Source organism: Vombatus ursinus, unplaced genomic scaffold (genome assembly GCF_900497805.2).
Source record: "Vombatus ursinus unplaced genomic scaffold, bare-nosed wombat genome assembly UNPS02014789.1, whole genome shotgun sequence".
Classification (NCBI taxonomy): domain Eukaryota; kingdom Metazoa; phylum Chordata; class Mammalia; order Diprotodontia; family Vombatidae; genus Vombatus; species Vombatus ursinus.
The window spans coordinates 5,958,995-5,979,589 of NW_020954567.1; the positions used below are offsets into that span (position 1 = coordinate 5,958,995).

At 42.4% G+C, this 20,595-nt stretch overlaps 1 protein-coding gene across 3 annotated transcripts in view; it reads left to right on the forward strand.

Annotated features, from left to right (window-relative positions):
* The window catches only part of DUSP27 (dual specificity phosphatase 27, atypical), a 57,253-nt gene extending 38,372 nt beyond the window's left edge, over positions 1-18,881 (forward strand). For 2 of the 3 annotated variants that reach the window (XM_027868641.1, XM_027868640.1), the window contains 4 exons: positions 5,777-5,871; positions 9,403-9,634; positions 10,583-10,800; positions 15,662-18,881. In XM_027868641.1, the coding sequence (XP_027724442.1) occupies positions 5,777-5,871; positions 9,403-9,634; positions 10,583-10,800; positions 15,662-18,495 (3,379 nt within the window). In that variant the 3' untranslated portion in view covers positions 18,496-18,881. The remainder of the gene's footprint in view (positions 1-5,776; positions 5,872-9,402; positions 9,635-10,582; positions 10,801-15,661) is intronic. The other variant, XM_027868642.1, reaches the window with a different exon arrangement.
* Positions 18,882-20,595: the final 1,714 nt, after the last annotated feature.

Sequence of the window (20,595 nt, forward strand, 5' to 3'; positions counted from 1 at the left end):
CTAACTTATCAGTGCATTCCGGCTGTTCTCTGAAACTATGAGCTACAGAGGAATTGATGATCTGTATGCCAGGAGGGAGTTTCCACACAAGGGAGTTTTCCACACTGATGAAATCACAGGGTCAATTAAGCAATCAACAAATATTTATTAAGTGCTTACTTCATAGCAGGCCCTGGGCTCGGAAGCATACAAAGATCAAAGCAAAACAGTCTCTGCCCTCAAGGAGCTTTCCTTCTAAGAAGGGAGATGGACACATACCTGTGGAGATATAAACAAAGCAGATAGTAGGTAATCTTTGTGGGGGCAGCTGGAGTCAGGGCAGGGGATGGACCAGGAAGGGCCTCATGAAGAAAAAGGTGGCCCCTGAGCTGAGACTTGAAGAGAAACAAAGGAGACCCTGCCCCTGCCTTCCCAGCCCCCACCTCCCTGCAAAAATTTTGTAGTGACTTCGAAGCGAAGGTAGAAATGGGCAAGGACGGTGAAAAATCTGTTGGAAAACAGGGTTCAGGAATAAGGAATGAGAGGGGCTTTAGCTTCTTAGACTACCCAGAAGCTTCAGTATGTACGGAGGGGGTAACCTAACTTTAAGGTCACTGAAGGATCTATTCTTAAGGTATACAAAGGCAGAAAAGATACCAAAACCATGGGAAAAAATCTTGGATCTCATTTTTACCAAGAAAAGATGGCCTGAGAGATCAGTATTCCTTTTTTTTTTCTTTTTTTAGGCAATTGGGGTTAAGTGACTTGCCCAGGGTCACACAGCTAGTAAATGTCAAGTGTTTGGTCTGAGGGCGGATTTGAAGTCAGGTCGTCCTGACTTCAGGGCCAATGTTCTATCCACTGCACCACCTAGCTGTCCCCGAGATCAGTATTCCTTACTGAGCCATACTGATAGAAAATGCATTTAATAAGAGGTTACTTTATGCCACAAGCACAATGCTGATCACTGGGATATAAATACAAGTAAGCCAGCAAGTCCTCGTCCTGAAGGAGCCTGTATTCTAATTTGTTATTGAGTAATTTCAGTTGTATCTGACTCTTCACGACCCCATTGGGGGTTTTCTTGGCAAAGACACTGGAGTGGTTTTGCCATTTCCTTCTCCAGCTCATTTTACAGATGAGGAAACTGAGGCAAGGAGGGTTGAGTCACTTGCCCAGATCACACAGCTAGGATATGTCTGAGACTGGAGTCAGATCCTCTTGACTCCAGGGCCCACGCTTTGGATATGCTGCGTCGCCTAGCTGCCTGTATTCTAATGGGGGAAGACAACATATGCTACCTGAAGAGGTACAGGGTATCTAGGAAATGGAGAGATAATAACTTCATTAGATTCAGCCCCGCCAGGACACATCTGTAGTTTTGTGTTCAGTTCTGGTTGCCACATTTCGGGAAGAACACTTATAGACTGGAAACCATCCAGAAGGATAATTGTGATGGTGAGTTCCTGTTACATGAGGATGAGGTAAGAAATCAGGGAATGGGTGCAGTAAAACTGGGGAGTGGGATGGTAAGGGGCCTTGACTTCCCGTTGTGTGAAGATGAGTTGAGAAACTTAATATACGCTAGGTAGATGGACAAGTAACTTAAACTTTCTAAACCTCAGTTTCTTCTTCTATAAAATGGAGGTGATGATTCTTATATTACCTCCCTTTCCTTGTTGTTGTAAAGAAAGCACTTTGTAATCTATAAATGCTATAGAGATTTGAGGCATGGTTATTGACATCTGAATCTCCCTCAAGTGCCTAGCTGAGTGCATTGCACCTAGACAAGGAAATATTTTTAAATGAATATCGAATTAATTGATGTATTTGCCTTTCCTTGGCTCCTTTTTCTTTCCCACAGGGACGTTTCAAACATTTTCCTATACCTGTTGAAATCTACTTTCTCAGATATTATTATCTTTAGTTTGCTGACTTTTGTCTGCTACTGAACATTTTGGGGCTGCCTTCCTCAAAGCAGACTTCCATATCTTCATAGGTTTTGTCTACTTCCTTTTTCGCAAGTGCCAAACTGAGCAGAACACCGCAAGAATAATAATAATGATGCTGATAAATAATAATAAAAATAATAAAACAAGTGATAGTTATGAAGTGTTTCAAAGTTTAGAAAGAGCTTTACATACATTATCTCATAACCCTGTAAGGTAAGTACTCTGTCTTCCTTCCCAACCAGAAAGCTGTCTCTGGTGTTCTTCAAGTCAAATGAAGTCGACAAGACTTTATTAAGTACCTATTCTGTGCTAGAAATTGTGCCATGCTCTAGGCACTTTGAAAACTACTGTGTCATCTAATGTGACTTGAATTCCAATAGGTGTCTGGTTAAGTCCCCATGCTACCGGGTTCTATAATTTGTCAGTATATCACAGGTGCAGCTACCAACCCTAACTCTCTTCAGTCTCTTTCTCTTCCTAGGTTCGGGCTGATTCATTCACCCCCACCTGCACTCACTGCAGCATGTTGGAGTGGTTCACCAAAAGAGTAGACATGTGTCCATCACTGATTCTCAAAGTCCTAGGAATAACCCTGGTGTGGGAAACACTCTTCTACCACTGATTACTATAGCTCTAGAGCCCCCTTTGACATGCTTCCTATTTATACAAATGAGTCACAATGACACCACTAACTTTTGAACATGACACATTAACCAAGAAGGCAAAAGCAGGAATAATCAAATTATAACAGTTCACTCCTAAACCTAACCACACTCTCTCACCAACACACAAAAATGTCAGGGGGAGGGTAAGGGAGGGAAGTAAGCACATACTTAGAAAAACCTAGCTGTGAAGTATAGGAGTAGGGAAATCCCTGTTCCTGGGCTGATTCACATGTAAAATTTTCCTATTGTCACCAAGCAGTTACTTTGATTTGTAGTTTCTCTGCTATATTCTTCCAAACCCTGAAAACAGTTATATGTAAATGAGTGGATACACAATAAAACACTGCAGTCATCTCCACCTTTAGTCGATGCTTGTGGACCTTGCTTTAACTCATCTCCCCTCAAATCATCTGTGGTTCTCCTCAACCACTTATATCTGAGGGGCTATTTCCCTTAAGTTGCCCTCCTTCTGTGTTCCTCACACGGTGCCTTTCTGCACATAAAACGTTTCCATACAAAAGGGGCAGCACTTTTCATGGCAGCATTGGCAGTCAATGTAGCGAAAGTCATCCCTACCAATATTCTGCTCTTGGTGAGAACTTCTAGCATTACCAGCCTTTCCCTCCCTAGGTCTTCTTTGTTGTTTGCCCTTTTATTTCAAATTCAAGCCTTTCTATCTGCTGGTTCTTCTCTTTCCCAGTTCTGAAAATAATTGCATATAGTTTCTTGATTCTCTTGTCTTGCCTATCTTTCTTGATTAGGTCAAGTCCTTCCAGTTCTCTCTTCCAGGTTTTGTTATCTTATCACATCTCAATTAAACTTTTAGTGCCTTGCTTTATATAAACAATCTGGGTTGACTGGGATTTGTCTCTTTTCCCCCTTCTTTCTCACTTATCCAGATGTTTTATCAGGAGCTCTTATTCTATTTGAAAGTTGAAGGGTTTTTGTCCTCCTACACATTATTCTTACCTAAGGTATCTCTCCTTTCCTCCTTCCCCAATGCCCATTTTACTAGATCTAATAAACCTGTCCTGCTGTAGAACAATTGTTTTGTTATTGGGTTTGTGTCCTTCTAAATGGTAGATGACTCCTGGTACATTTGTAATTTATAACTGAAGGTTGAAACTCAGTAATGTCAGTAAGCTAATCTCAGCTTTTAGTAGAACCTACAAGTATGGAGCAAAATGTTCTGTGCCTACCTCTCACCATAAGCTAATTCATCAAAATACTGACTTCCTAAATACAAGTCTGATATCGGCTATTTCAATTTTTTTTTGCTCCAGACCTGTGATTTCATTGATGTAGGTAATTCCTAGTGAGGAAACTCCCTCTACCAATGAAGATCAGCAACTATCGTGCAACTTCTAGGCTTAGGGAATTGACTGGGGCACTGAGAGTTTATGTTACCTGCTCAGGGTTACCCAGCTATCAGGGGTAGTCCTTGGACCCACACCTTTTTCCAATTCTAAGATCATCTCTAGGGATGGCTAGGTGGTGCAGTGGATAGAACACCGACCCTAAAGTCAGGAGGACCTGAGTCCAAATCCGGCCTCAGACCAAACACTTGACACTTACTAACTGGGTGACCCTGGGCAAGTCACTTAACCCCAATTGCCTAAAAAAAAAAAAAAAAACCCCCCAAAACTAAGATCATCTCTATACCCATTAGGAAACACTGCCTCTTTCTCAGATGAAGAAATTAAAGCCATCTATAGTCACATGAAAAAATGCTCTAAATCACTATTGATTAGAGAAATGCAAATCAAAACAACTCTGAGGTACCACATCACACCTATCAGATTGGCCAAGATGACAAAACAAGAAAATGATAAATGTTGGAGAAGATGTGGGAAAATTGGAACACTAATGCAATTAACACTAATGCAATTTTCCAAATTGGAACTAACTAATGTTGGTAGAGTTGTGAAATGATCCAACCATTTTGGAGAGCAATTTGGAACTATGCCCAAAGGGCTATAAAACTGTGTTTACCCTTTGACCCAGCAATAGCACTTCTAGGGCTATATCCCAAAGAGATCAAACAAATGGGAAAAGGACCCACATGTACAAAAATATTTATAGCAGCTCTTTTTGTGGTGGCAAAGAATTGGAAATTGAGGGGATACCCATTAATTGGGGAATGGCTAAACAAGTTGTGGTACAGGAATGTAATGGAATACTGTTGTGCTATAAGAAATGATGAACAGGCTGACTTCAGAAAAACCTGGGAAGACTTGTATGGTCTGATGCTGAGTGAAGTGAGCAGAACCAAGAGAACGCTGCACACAATAACAGCCACGTTGCGGGATAACTAATATTGATAAATTTAACCCTTCTCAGCAATACAAGGATCTAAGACATCTCCAAAGGCCTTGTGTTGGAAAATGCTATCCACATCCAAAGAAAAAACTGTGGAGTTTGAATGCAGATCGAAGCAGAAGCATACTATTTGCTATTTTTTTTTCTTCTGCTGAGTTTTGTTTCCTCTTTCTGGTGGTTCCTCCTATTGGTTCTAATTCTTACTTATAACATCACTAATGTGGAAATATGTTTAATAGGAATGTATATGTATAGCCTATATCAGATTGTGCGCCATCTTGGGGAGGGTAGTGGGGAGGAAAGGGAAGAAAAATTTTAAACTCAAAAGCACATGGAAGTGATTGTTGATAAATCAAAATAAATTAATAAAAAATTAAAAAAATAAAAAAAGGAAACACTGCCTCTCCAGTTGGAAATTATATGGCAAAATTGGTTGTGGGTTACACCTTGATTGTAGCTTACACAGCTTATGTGTTTATATCTCTTAGTTTTAAATTTTAATTTAAATTTTCCCAATACTTTAGACAAACTTAGAGCAGGCACTCATGCCCATATATTTGCAATGTATAACTGAAAAAAACCAATGAAGCCTAAACTAAGAGGAACATTAGCAAAAATGAAGAAATTGCTAAGATCTCTATTGATATTCAGACAAATCTTGCAATAACAGGACCCCAGCAATACTGAGTTTTAATATCCTTTGGGTAAGATTCTTATCAATTTAATTCAACTAACATTTTATTAAGGGCCTACTGCATACAAATCATTATGCTAGGGATACAAAGGTGAATAAATGACAGAGTTTCTGCCCTTGAGATGCTTGCATTCACTATAACTAATATGAATGTCATCCACCTCCAGGTACTCCATGGTCTCAGATGCTGAAACAGAGAGTATTTTCATGGATCCCATTCACCTGTCATCGGCTGTTGCTGCCAAGCAAATCATCAATGAAGGTAATTGAATCAGGCCTAGGTAGGAAGTGAAGAAGGTGGGAGGTTCATCTAAAGACATTACCTTGCTCCTGGAGAGGCTCACATTTTAAGCGTATAGAATTTTAGAGCTGGAAGAGACTTTGGAGGTGACGTCACCTAGTCCAAACAAAATCTGAATTTGAAGCATGGATTCTCCTCTACATCACCCCACCACCACCACCACCACCATGTTCATCTGCCCTCTGCTTAAAAACCTCTAGTTCCCTACCTCCTGAGGCAGCACCTTCTATTTCTAATTGTGACCACGATTTTCCTCATGTTGATTAGAAATATGCTGTCCTGTAACTTGCACTCTTTGGTCCTGAACCAGGCCTCTGAGCCCCGGTAGAATAAGTCATCTTCCTCCTGGCAATCTTGTAGATCTTTTAAAATGGCTACAAGGGTTTCCTTTGTTCTCTAAAGAATATCTCCAGTTTCTTCAACGGATCTTTGTATATATGTTCACTTGATGATCTCCTTAGTTCCCGTGAGTTCAGTTGTCATCTCTCTGCAGGTATTTCCCAAATCTATTTATCCAGCCCTGGTTCCTCTCCTGTGCTCCAACACTACATCACCAACTGCCTTTGGACATTTTGAACCAGATGTCCCATAGGCATTTAAAAAAAACAACACAATTTATTTCCCCCACTCCTCACAAACTGTCTCATCTTCTAAATTTCCCTATTACAGTTGAAGGCACCACCATCTTCCCAATCACCCTAGCTCACAATCTTGGTGTTTCTTAAGCTCCTTTTTCTCACTCATCACCAAATCAAAAGTTAAACTTGCAATTTCCATCTGTACAATCTCTTGCATATGTCCCCATCTTTCCACTCAAGCAACCACTACCCCAGTTAATGCCTCATCCCCATCACCTGGGTTATTGCAATAGCCTTCTAATTAGTCTTCCTGTTCCAGTCTAACCTTTACTCAACTACCAAAGTGATTTTTGTAAGGTGTAGGTCTAAACATTCCATCCCTTCATCACTAAACTCTAACTTCAATAACTCTTGATCAAATGTAAAGTTCTGTTTGGAATTTAATGCTCTTTACAACCTGGCCCCTTCCTACTTTTCTAATCTTTTAAAATTCTTTTTTAAATCATGAACATTTAACACTTGTCCCTTCCACCTATTCCCACTCATTAGAAAAAAAAAGAAAAAGAAAAACAAAGTTCCTGTAATAAATATACATAATCAAGCAAAAATAAATACCCAGTTTACCATGTCTAGAAATACATATCCATTCTGCATCTTGAATCCATTACCTCCCCATCGAGAGGCCTTTTCCAATCTTCTTTCATTCTGGTGCCATGACACATTTTATAGTTCTGCCACACAGACTTATTTGCTCTTTCTCACACATAGTACTACAGTCCCCAGCTCCATGCCTCGTACTGTCTGATTCCCACGCCCACGGTGCTTTGCCTCCCATTCTCCACCTCTTAGAATCCATCATTTCTATTAAGAATCATAGCTGCTATTGACAGAACCAGCCCTGAACAAAATTAAAAACTTGTTTAGTCCCTTTCAGAATTTCTCTACACCTCAAACTCAATGCTCTTCTATCTCTCTCCCCTTTATGAAATTTCTTTTTATATTTAAAATTCACACTATGGCATAAATGACTATTGACAACAGTTTCCTTATTTCTGTTAAAGTCACTAACATCCTTCCCCCACCGGTTGCCTTGGCATCAGTTGTCAAATCTTATCTATTATACCTCCACATCTCACATATCTGTCTCATTCTGTCCATTCTTAGCCATCACCCTGGTTCAGGCCTTCATCACCTTCCATCTGTATTATTGCAATAGCCTCTTCCTTTCTCTCCCTGTTTCAAGCTTCTCCCCTTGAAAATACATTTTCCACATAGCCAATAAATAGGTTTTCCTGAAGTGACTCCCCTGCTTAAAAGCTTCAGTGGTACCCTGGTGCATCTTGGATAAAACACAAACACTGCCTGGGATTTAAACCCATAACAATATGGCTCCATTCTCAGAAAGCAGTGTGGTACATTGGAGTCAGAAGACCTTGTTTCCCATCTTGTCTCTGATACGTAGCAGTGATATGACCTTGGACAAGTCATTTAACTCCCGGCTGTTTCTTCACTTGTAAAATGTAGTGGTCAAATTCAATAGCCTCTGAGGTTGGATCCTATGATCCTATCCAGTCTGATTGCACATCATTTCCCCTAACACACTCCACTTTCCAGTCAAATGGTCTGACCTATTTTTCCCTCGTACACAACATTGCATCTCTTGCCTTCGCACACAGGTTGTCTGTCAAGCCTGGAATGCTCTCCCCCCTCACCTCTGCCTTGCAAAATCTTTGGTTTTCTACAGTTACAGAGGTCACTTCCTATAGGAAGCCTTTCCTGATCCCCTCATTTATTAGCATTCTTCTCTGCCCCCAAGGAATTTTGAATTTACTTTATTTTGGGTATACTCAGCTGTGGAATATGTTATTTCTTCCCAGGAGAATATAATCTCCTTGAGAGCAGAGATTGTTTCGTTTTTGCCTTAGTATGCCCAACACCCAGAACAGGATCTGGTGCATAGCAGGAACTCATTAAATGTTTCTTGAATTGAATTGTTATTGCTATGATTTGAATTTTAAAGGGGAATCCAAGCTTTAAGTAAAAACAAGGAAACTAGGCAGCTAGATGGGACAGTATATAGAGCCTCAGACTTAGACCTGAATTTAAATCCAGCTTCAGACACTTACTAGCTGTGTGACTCTGGACAAGTCACTTAAGTTGGATCTTGCCTCTTCTACCACTGACTAAAAGTGGTCCTGACTGCAAGTACCCGGTCAGTGCCTTGTACCTGTGGGTGGCTAACTATTTACAGTATGATGTTTTACAAGCCACATTTCTCCATCTTGTCCACAAGGATACCATGAATATTTTATCAATTGTCTTACCAAAATCTAGATGGGTGGCATGTGTGATATTTACCAGATCTATCAATCTGATAACCCCAATGGGCATTCACAGGTGCAGGGCACTCACCTGGGCACATGCAGTCAAGACCACCTTCAGACTTCTGTAGGGGTAGTAGACAACCTCTTAAAATACCCCAAGTGCACAGAGTCTAGGCAAGTCAATGAAACATTGCCTAGTCTATTCCAGAACAGGCCAAATTGATAGGATACCCTTATGGAAAAGGAAGATGGTAGCACAAAATATAAATAAGATTGGTAAAGCATTAATTAAGCACTTACCGTGTACCCAGGAACTATGCTAACAGCTAAAAGCTAAAAAGCTGGAGGAAGGGAGAGTGTGGGAGGGTAGAGAAGATACAGTAGAGGGGGAAAGGCAGAGAAATAGAGCTGAGACATGTTTGAGGTGATCAGGGCTGTCATGGGTGCTTTTTCAAATGGAGGAATTCACCCATTGACAGGAAAAGGTCCTAGGGGTAGAGGCATTGCCAGAGTGAAGAGGGTGCTGGGAGAAAAGTGGAGAAATAAATTTTTGCTTTTAGCCTTTTCATAATGCTATCTGTCCATGGCAGAACTCAAAACAAGGGAAGTCAAAACAGACACTGTGTGCCCTGGGATGCTGGAGTCCACACAGCAGCTGCTGGTCGAGGACCTATACAACAGGGTCAAAGAGAAGATTGATGACACCAGCCTGTATAACACACCCTGTGTCATGGACCTTCAGCGGGCTTTGGTTCAGGACCGCCATGAGGCTCCCTGGAATGAGGTGGATGAAGTCTGGCCTAACATCTTCATCGCAGAGAAGTGAGTCTGGCTCACAAATGGACCCTCATGCTAAGCCTTGTTATTGACATGGGCTCTTGCTAGAGTGATATGGTAACCACTTCCTATAGGGCTATTCAAAGTATCCCTATACTCCTGAATAAACCTAGACATTCTCACAGTATGTTTCAAAGTTAGTTTGTACCTCATATAAATTCTGTCACTCAAGTTTGTCATTTTCCATTCTTTCCCAAGTACCCAGTGCTCTCCTACCCTGAGCCCCTAGCTAAAGCATCCATCTAATTCCATCCTCAGGCAACTAGATGACACAGTGGATAAAGTCCTGGGACTGAAGTCAGGAAGACACATCTTCCTGAGTTCAAATCTGGCCTCAGACACTTACTAGCTATGTGACCCCAGGCAAGTCACTTAACCTTGTTTGCCTCGGTTCCTCATCTATAAAATGAGCTGGAGAAGGGAAAGGCAACCTGGAGATAAGTATCTCTGAATTTGGATGGGCTGGTCTTTTAGACAACAGATACATAGCCAGCCCAGCAGCAGAGTATTACTTGGAACCCTTTCAGTTTAGTAGGACCCACCTGTTATGCAAATAGCATGCAATGATCTCAACAGCTACTCCTGGGTTTGTACAAGCTCCTGCCCTCAAAGTCTGCCTCTTAGTAAACTCATTCTTCTTGTCCACTTCAAAGATTTCTTTCCATCTATTTTTTGTTCTTCCTCTCCTCTTACCCCACTCCTTTCGTCAGCAACTCTATCAATGGCCCCACATGGCTGAGTTCTAGCATTGTCTCCAAGCCTTTTAATGAAACCAGAAGGTTCTGTAACTTTTACCTCCACATGCCAAGAAAGGGAGACATCTCCTTAGCAGTGACCCCCCAAGACAAGTGTTTCTTCGGGGTAAAGGGCTGGACTTTTCCCTAGCTCTGGCACTGGCTAAAAAAAAAATGCCTTTTCCCTATTTTCCTTCAGGAGTGTGGCTGTGAACAAGGGGCGGCTGAAGAGGTTAGGGGTCACTCACATCCTCAATGCAGCTCATGGCACGGGTGTTTACACTGGACCAGAGTTCTACAATGGCCTGGAGATTCAGTACCTGGGTATAGAGGTGGATGATTTCCCTGAGGTAGACATATCCCAGCATTTTCGGAAGGCTGCGGAGTTCCTTGATGAAGCTCTGCTGACCTACAGAGGTGAGATGGACTCAGGATTGGGTGGGTCCAGGCATCCAAAAATCTGTAAGGAGAAGAAATCATAGCAAGGGAGAACTTGTAAGTCTCTCAGATAGCCACCATTTTTTGCATTACACTCAAGGTTTACACTGTCTATCTGTCTCTCACTTGCTCATTTACACCATTCCCTAGCTCTCCCTTTACCATTTGTCTTGACTTTGCTACCCTTTGGGAAGAATTTAAACTCTCAGAAAAGAGAGGAGCATTTGAGGGGGCCATTTTACAACATGTTTGTTCTTGTTTGTAAGGCAAAAGCCAAGGGCTTAGTGACTTCAGTCAATGCCAATGATTCCTATGAAAAAAATATTGCTTTCATGGACAATGAGCAGGGTACAGGACCCTCTAATGGGAAGAAAAATGGCTTTCTTTAGGTCTTTTTCTTTCTCCTTTTTTTCTGGTAGCAAAAACTTTTATTTATTTCCTTTGACCAATGTGGAAGTGAATGTGACTGTCAACAATACTTTGAGGTAGAAGGAATTTACTGTTTCTTACTGCTTGTTGCACTTTCTGGATGGCAGCAATGGCCTACCTAGACAGTAGAGCTCCAGTAGAGTGGTGGGAAGTAATGAGAATAGATGTTTCCATAGCTCCAGGAGTGCTTGGGCAGTATTGGTAGGAAAGCAAGATGGGTGACAAAGGATGGATTGTGTGAAGACCTTACACCTGCAATGAGTAGAGATGAGGGATTAAGTAGGAAGAATAAGGGGGAAAGGAAGGAACAAAAGAACAAAAATGAGGAGAGAAAGGTGTTTGTAACCTGTATGAGCCATAGTTGCTAAAGCCACATGAAGATTCAAGTTGGGAGTTGTATGACCTTTAAAAAAAGTGTTGATATATTTTGATCTTACATCATCTCTTTCCAAATATGTCCCTCTACGTTCCCTCTCCCTGGAAAGCCATCCTTTGTAATAAAGAATAAAAAGAAAAGAAGGAAACAAAAAGGAGGGAAGGGAGAAGGAAAGGTAAAAAGGGAGAGAGAGAGAGAGAGAGAGAGAGAGAGAGAGAGAGAGAGAAGCAGTTCAGCATCAAACAAGTCTGACTATATATAGAAAAGTTTTGGGGCTAGTGTCAGGAAGACCAGAGTTCAAACATTTTCTACTTGTATGATCCTGGACAAGTCATTTGACTTCTGCCTCAGTTTCTTCAGCTATAAAATGGGGATAATTATAGCATCTACCTCCCAGGATTGTTATAAAGATCAAATGAGGTATTTGTAAAGTTCTTAACATAATAGAGCCTAGTAGGCACTCAGTAAATGCTTGTTTCTTTCCTTTCCTCCTTCCTTTCTTCCCTCCTTCTTTCTTCCCTCCCTCCTTCCTTCTTCCCTCCCTTCCTTGCTTCTTTGCTCCCTCCTTCCTTCCTTCCATCCTTCCCTCCTTCCTTTCTCAGTTTCCCAGACCCATGGTCTCCCATCTTTGCAAAGAAGGGAGAGAGGTGCATTTTTCTCTTTTCTTCAGGGCAAAGTTTGTTTGATATTTACACAGCTGATTTTTTTCCTTTCTGTTGATGTTTTCATTGTGTATGTTGTTTTCTTGATTCTTCCTTCACTTTGCATCAGATCTTACAGTTTCTCACAGTTCTCAGAATTCTTCATATATGTCATTTCCCGTGGAATGATAACATTTTGTGGCTTTCACATACCACAATTGGTTTAGCCCTTCTCTACTTAATGAGCAGCTTGTTTCCAGTCCTTAGCTAATTAAAAAAGGACCACCACATAATACATTTTAGTGTGTAGGCAACCTTTTCTGTCTTTGACCTTGAGGTATCTTCTTAGCAGTGGGATCTCTGGGTCAGAGGTTATGGATGTTTTCATCAATGTCAGCATAATTCCAAATTGCTTCCCAGAATGGCTGGACCAACCCTTGGGGATTGTAATGTGCATGTTCAAGTTACTTACGTTACCAAGTATTCCTGCTTGTGCGGGAATCAGGCATGTACACGTCAGGCCTGATCCTTTACTTAGGAGGAAGTACACTGGTCACTTTTTGCCAGGTACAGTAACTCGGTGTCAGAGGATTCATTCAGTAAATTATCCCCTTTCCATTCAAAAGCTGGTACCTTGTTCACATGGCATTATGGGATTCCCAAGCATGACTAATTTAAAATCACAGATTCTTAGAATGTCAGTTGGAAAGAGAAAGAGAAGGGGAAAAGGGGAAGGAATAAGCACTTATTAGGCACCTACTAAGTGCTTTATAGATATTATTACATTTGATCCTCACAACAACTCTGTGTCATTTATGATCTCCATTTTACAGATGGCAAACAGAGGTTAAGTGACATGCCTTGGGTCACACACCTTGTGTCTGAGGTTGGATTTTAATTCAGTTTTTCCTGACTCCTGGCCCAGTGCTCTGTCTGCTGCACTACATAGCCACCCAAGGAACCTTAGAATGTATCTTAAGTTCAGCCCCTTCATTTACATTTAGTGTACTGTGACCCAAAGTTGGGAAGATGATTTGTCCAATGGCATACTACGCTCTTACCAGCAGGATCAATTTCATTCATTCTTACCAGTCCTCTTCATTATGATGAAAATAACAGCTCAACTTCATTCATTTTCACCAGTCCTCTTCATTATGATGAAAATAACAGTTAACGTCTGTATAGTTCTTTAATGTTTGCAAAGTGTTTTACAAATATTGTCTCATTTTATTCTCACAACAATTCCAGGAGGTAAGTGTTATTATTATCTTAGTTTTGTAAATGAGGAAACTGAGGCTAGAAAAGGTTAAGTTACATTCGCAATATCTAAGTATCTAAGGCAGCATTTGAATTTTTGTGATCTCAGGTCTAATGCTTTATCTCCTGTGTCTAGTTACCTCATGGGGGAAATGTTATTATGCAGTTATAATTATTATTGTCTGGTCCTGTGTCATTGCACCAAAGAGGTAACCCTTCCATCTCAAAGGTTATGCCAATGGAACATCCACTGTCACAAGCGTGACCAAACCAGAGAGGTTTCAAGTAGAGATCTATCAATGAGTTGTATGTCTGATGTCCAAGAATTGTCTTAGCCAAGTTTGGAGAGGGTGATAACTAGGCAGGCTGCAGTGAGGAGTTTGTTACCACAGCAACTCCCAGAGACCATCTGTTATGGAGAGGTTGTGACCTGCATAGATGGAGGGAGAATTTACAGTGATAAAATCACAGATCCTGGAAGCTTTGGAAGTAGTCAGTCAACAAGCATTTATTAAGTGCTGTGCTAAACACTGGGTATAAAAAGAAAGGGCAAAAGACAGTCCCTGTTCTCAATGAGCTCACAGTCTAATAGAATAAAATAGTCCTCATTATTATTGCAGTTGTGACATTGCAATGGGTCACCTCTCCCACAATGACTTCTGAATCTCTCCACTCAGTCCCTATCTCTCCCCTGAACTCCAATCTTCCATTGCCAACTGCCTGTTGAGTAGCTTCACCTGTCCCTTCCTCTGGCACCTCAAATGCAACACGACCCAGATTGGACTTCCCTCCGAAGCCCAACCCCTCCCCTTCTGCTTTGTCATCCATCCTCTCAGTCACCTAGATTTGTAACCTCTGTGTCATCTTGCACTCTTTCCTTTACTACCAATCCCATCACCCCCTCTCCCATCCCCACCCCCATACAACATCTTTCCTATAGGTCCCCTTCTCTCCACTCACATGACCACCCCTAATTCTGACTTTTAACACCTCCAGCCTAAATTGGGGAAGAACATTAAATAGAATGGGAAACTCTAAGAAATGGCTTATAACAGAGTGTAAATTTTGTGAATAAATAAACTCCCCTACTTTTTAACTTGTCTCAACCTGAAAGTCATGGGGAAAAATCTGGACTATCCCTATACATGACTGATTTTACTGGTGCAAAGGGAGATCACCTTGGCTCAATAGAGAGCGATGAGTGTTGTGGCATGCACAACCTTCTTCAAGGAAAAGAGAAGATGGTGTCAGGGCTCTTTGACGATTCAGATGCAATTTAATTCACTGAATTCCACAAACATTTATTTGTTAGGTACTCATAGCCTCAGACTCTTACTAGCTCTGTGACTTTGACTGGGCAAGTCACTTAACCCTGTTTGCCTCAGTTTCCTCATCTGTAAAATGAGCTGAAGAAGGAAATGGCAAACCACTCCAGTATCTTTGCCAAGAAAACCCCAACTAAGGTCACGGAGAGTCAGACACAACTGAAAAACAACTGAACAACAACAATGTGCCAGGTGTTCTGTGGCAAACTCAATGGAAAACATAGACAAGAATAGCACAGAAAGATCAAGCATGAATAAGTTTTGATCTGCCTCATGAGGAGAAACTTCCCAAACAAAAAGATAGCAGATTCATTTGAATATTTATGTTTAGTATTTCCTTCCACCCAATTCCAGTCAATAATCACTTATTAAATGGTACAGGCTGGTTGTCGAGGAAAAAAGACAAAATGAAAAATAGTCTCTGCCCTCAAAATACATATATCCTACTGGGGACAATATAACATTTACATAGATAAATATAAGATATTTTAAGGAGGGAGAGGGCACTAATGACTAGGAGTACCAGGAAATCTTGTGCATAGGAGGTCTTACCTTAGTTGAGCCTAGAATGTCAATATAATGAGTCAAAAAAGGAAATGATAAACTAGTAATATCTTCCACTGATCAATTTTTTTGCATCAAAAGAGGAATCTTGTGCAATTAATTTTATTTCATTATTCATATAATCATTTGTATTATAGGAAAAATAGTTATAAAAAGGAGAAAGGCTGACAAAATCATATCTCTCTCTGAGGAATCACTTTCTCTTCCCATTGGCAAAATCAGGCTAAATATTTGTGTTTCATTTTCAGGGAAAATCCTGGTCAGTAGTGAAATGGGAATCAGCCGGTCAGCTGTGCTGGTGGTTGCTTACCTGATGATCTTTCACCACATGACCATCCTAGAAGCTCTGATGACTGTGAGGAAGAAGCGTGCCATCTACCCCAATGATGGCTTCGTGAAGCAACTGAGGGAGCTGAATGAGAAGTTGATGGAGGAACGAGACCAGGACTATGGAAGGGAGGGAGGGGATTATGAGGATGAAGTAGACAGTGGCTCTGTACTGGCGGGTGAAGGAGACACACGGAGTGTGTTAGGGGCCAGAGTTCACTCAATCATAGTAGAGGAGGAGGAGGATACGACCAGCACCCTGAGTGGTTCTTCTGTGAGGAGCACTCGCAAGTTCTCTAAGCCCGTCACCCTCATCGATGATGAAGAGGAGGAGGGGCTGTATAAGGACTGGAGGAAGAAGCAACACTTCCCCCAGGGTAGGAATGGACAACCACCACCAACACTCTTGGATCGGGAAGGAGGGGAAGAGTCTGAGGAGGACCTAGAGAGGGTCATTCAGGAGTGGCAAAGCCGAAATGAGAAGCACCAAACAGAAAGGTCCCATCGGTGGTCTAGGGAGAAGGAGGAAGAGGAAGAAGAGGGGGAGGGGGATGGAGACTCCCTCTTAGGGAGAAGGAGAAGGCGCGCATTCAGTGAATCCAGCACCTCGGAGAGTACCATAAGCCATGACATCCAGGTCTTGAAGCAGCAGCTGGAGCTCAGCAGCCGTAGGCAGACACAGAGGAAGCACTCTGGCTCAGTGTCCTCTGAGAGCACCTGGGACATGTGGAACCAAAGGCTGCTGGAGATTGAGAAGGAGGCATCTCAAAGATATCACTCGAGGAGCAGACAGGAGGAAGCCGAGTCAGATTCAGAGATGGGGAGGAGAGAAAGGGAGGATGACGAGGAAAGCGTAGCCTCGGATGCTAGCTCCTTCTATAACTTCTGCAAAAGGAACAAGGACAAACTGACGGCCTTAGAACGATGGAAGATCAAGAGAATTCAGTTTGGATTTCACAAGAGGGATTCAGAGGCGGGAGAGGGCAGTAGTGAACAAGGGGAACAGACCGCAGCAGGCGAGAAGAAGAACCTCTTAGATGTCAACCTGACAGCCTACCAGGCCTGGAAGTTGAAACAGCAGAAGAAGGCCGGCAATGAAAACAAGGATGAGGTGGTGGAGCTCAGTAAAGGCGAAGACTCAGTTTTGGCCAAGAAGAAACAGAGGAGGCTGGAGCTGCTCGAAAGGACCAGGCAGACCCTGGAGGAGAGCCAGTCCATGGATAGCTGGGATGCTGAGAGCACAGCCACCAGCAAAAGCATTCCCCTGTCTGCTTTCTGGCCTTCTGTTGCCTCGGCCAGTGCTGATGGGGACTCGGGCTCCGTGATGAGCATGCAAAGCAACAGGTCCCACCTGTCTCAGGCCCCAAGCAATACCTCAGGCTCCATGCCTACTATACCTCTGCCAGTGGGACCTGGAGACACCATCTCCGTGGCTAGCATTCAGAACTGGATCGCCAATGTAGTCACTGAGACCCTTGCTCAGAAACAAAATGAGATGCTGTTGCTGTCTCGACCTCCTTCTACTGCAAGTGTGAAGCCCACTCCCTTTGGCAATAACCTGGGAGATGATCAAATTTCCTGCCTCAGTGGGCAGAGTGCCCAATCCTTGGGTACCTCCTTGCTGACTCGTCCTCATGACAGGCCCAATGCTGACACTCAGTCTGTGTTGTCCTGTAGTACAATGAATTCAAGAACTGAAGGAGTTAGGGGAAAGGGAACAAGTAAACCTTTCTACAGCCTCTTTGCAGATGATGTCAACCTGAAAGAGATTAGACAGAAGGAAAAGGAAATGCAAAGTGGGATAAGAGAGAAGATGTCTGAGTACAAGATGGAGAAACTTGCTTCAGACCACAAACGCAGCCACCTGTTCAAGAAGAAGAAGGCAAAGGAAGAGGAGGAGGAGGAGGAGGAGGAAGAAGGTGCTGGGGAAGACGACACTGACAGTGCCATAGGAAGCTTCAGATATTCTTCCCGGAGTGATTCTAATAAACCTGAGACAACCATCTCCTCTTCCTGCTCCTTGGCTGTCTCTGATTGTCATGGAAGTGCCGATGTGGCCAACTTAGAAGCGGACAGAAGTATTGATAAGTGGCTCAGTGGCCTCAAGACAGGAGGAGAGGTTCCCCCTCAACGGAACTGGTCTAGGAGCTCTGGAGAAAAGTACTCCAGGTCGAGTACCCTCCGGGAGGTCGAGTCAGAAGCTTCCAGCTACAGGGTTTCCAAGTCCCGGTCAGAGGAGCGGGACAGCTCATCACACCATCAGTCAGATGGCAGCTCTGTGAGAAGTACCTCCCGATTCTCTTCTTCCTCCACTAGAGAGGACAGGGAGACGTACAAGTTCTCCAGGTCAAAATTCAGGGAGACCTCAAGGTCGAGGGAAGAAAGCCCCGAGCCACACTTCTTCCAAAGGAGCCCAGAACCTTCTCAGGGAGAGGGGTCCCCTGAGCCACTGCGACGGAGCTGGACCAGAACCCACGACTGGGAAGATGTCGAAGAGTCATCCAAATCAGACTTTTCTGAATTTGGAGCCAAGAGGAAATTCACTCAGAGTTTCATGAGGTCTGATGAGGAAGGGGAGAGGGAAAGAGTAGAAAACACAGAAGAAGGAAAATTTGCATCAGGGCGAAGATTCCAATATCGGAGAAGCACGGACAAAGAGGATGAGGAAGAAATGGACGATGAAGCCATCATTGCTGCCTGGAGACGCCGGCAAGAAGAAACCAAAACTAAGCTACAAAGAAGACGGGAAGAGTAAAGAGGGCAAGACAAAGTTTATTGATGTTGCTTAAGCAGGAAGGAGACAGATGGCTTCTAGGAGAGCTTCAGGGCACACATCTGGCTGTCGGACAGATGGAGGCTTCCCATGGCCTAAACCTCTAAGTCTTTCAGCTCAGGTATTTGGGAATGAACATCTGAATGCCAGAGTATTAAACTTCCTGCTGTAACTGCTGTTTTGTGGGAAGACTTATGCTTACAATCAATGTGGCTGTGAACCAGTACCCAGGGTATATAGCTCTGTAGAGTTTTATAGAGAGAGGGCTAAGTCTTCTGTGGCAGGCCACTTAGGATAGCAGTGAATTCTGGTTGTGTTTTATTCAATGTAGTGAATCTTCATTAAACATGGGCTCTGCCAAAACCTTCCATCACCTTGTATTTATTTTTAGCCCTTTGTTGAATATTAGGGGAAACCTTCTTAAATGATATAAATAGATTTTTGCAATAATTTCCCCTTGTTGCAGCCTGTGGCCCCAAATACCACCATCATGTCACCATCAAAATGGACCCATTAAGTACTAAGATTGTGCCATCGAATAAAGAAAGACTTTTTTAGAGAGATAGAGAAAGAGAAGAAATATTATGAAGTATTGGCAAGGAGATAGAGTAGATGTTACAGGAGACTGTTAGGGATCATCAGAAGAACAATCTGAGATAGAGCTTAAAGGAGAGACCTGAAGGGGTCTAGTCCATAGAGACAGATCATCGTGATGACAGCATTTATTTAACACTTGAAGGTCTGCAAAGTGCTTTACAAATATCCTATTTAATTCTTAGAGCAACCCTGGCGGGTGGGTACTATTACTATCCCCATTTTTTTGTTGTTGTTTGATCATTTCATTCATGTCAGACTCCTTCATGACCCCATTTGAGATTTTCTTGGCAAAGATATTAGAGTGGTTTGCCATTTCCTTCTCTATCTCGTTTTTACAGATGAGGAAACTGAGGCAAACAGGGTCAAGTGACTTGCCCAGGGTCACAAAGCTAGTGTTTGAGGCCAGATTTGAATTCAGGAAGATGAGTCTCCCTGACTGTAGGCCTGGCACTCTATCCACTATGCCACTACCTGCCTTTATCCCCATTTTACAGATGAGGAAAAGGGGAGATGGAGATTAAGTGACTTGTCTAGGCTCACACAGCTACTAAGTATCTGAGGCAGGATTTAAACGCAGGTCTTCCTGACTCCAGGTCCAGTCCTTTGTCCACCACACCCCCTAGCATTCAGAAGAAAAAGATCTGCATGAGACTCAGAATTCTGAGTTCTTCTGGAAGGCAGGAGCCAAAAGTAGAATGGTATTAATCTAGGACGCATCAGCAAAGAAAAAAATTTATAAATCATTAAAAAAAGGTATGGGATGGGACATTTTGTCCCTATGATTCTATAACAGGATGGTTATAAAGAATTCTCAAATCCCTTATAGACAAAGCACCTGGGACTGCAGATAAATCCTGCAGGGCATGAAATAATGCTCACTTCCTCCAGAAAAGATTCTGCATGTTAGGATAACACGACTGTTTCTATTAATGGGGGCCTAGAGCTAAGCTAAGACAAAGCATTTAATACTTTGCATACCTGAGGGCCAGCTCTGGTCTACAGATCTCAGAACCAAAAGGAACATGTTTGTGGACAAAATACCTGTTATTGTTGTTATTGTCAGCAATAACAATAATAATAGTTCACCTGGGAACCACTTTGTGATTTACAAGGTGCTGTTAGTACTGCAAGCCCCTGAAGTGGTCACTCAACTAATGAATTTAAGCACCTACTAAGCATTTTGCCAGGCAAAAATGCTAAGTGCTGGTTAGCAGTACAAGTATTGGTAGTATCACCATTTAAAGATAAACTGATGATCAGAGAATCATAATAACTGGCATTTCTATAGCCTGGTAAGATTTGCAAAGCACTTTATGTATGTTACCTCACTTAACCTCACCACTTTGAGGTAGGTGCTATTATTAACCCCATTTTGCAGGTGAGAAGACTGAGGCTGAGAGGGGACTTGCTAAGTGAAACACACACATAGATTGGTACACAAGGCAGCATTCAAGAAATCCATTAATAGGCATTTATTAAGATCAC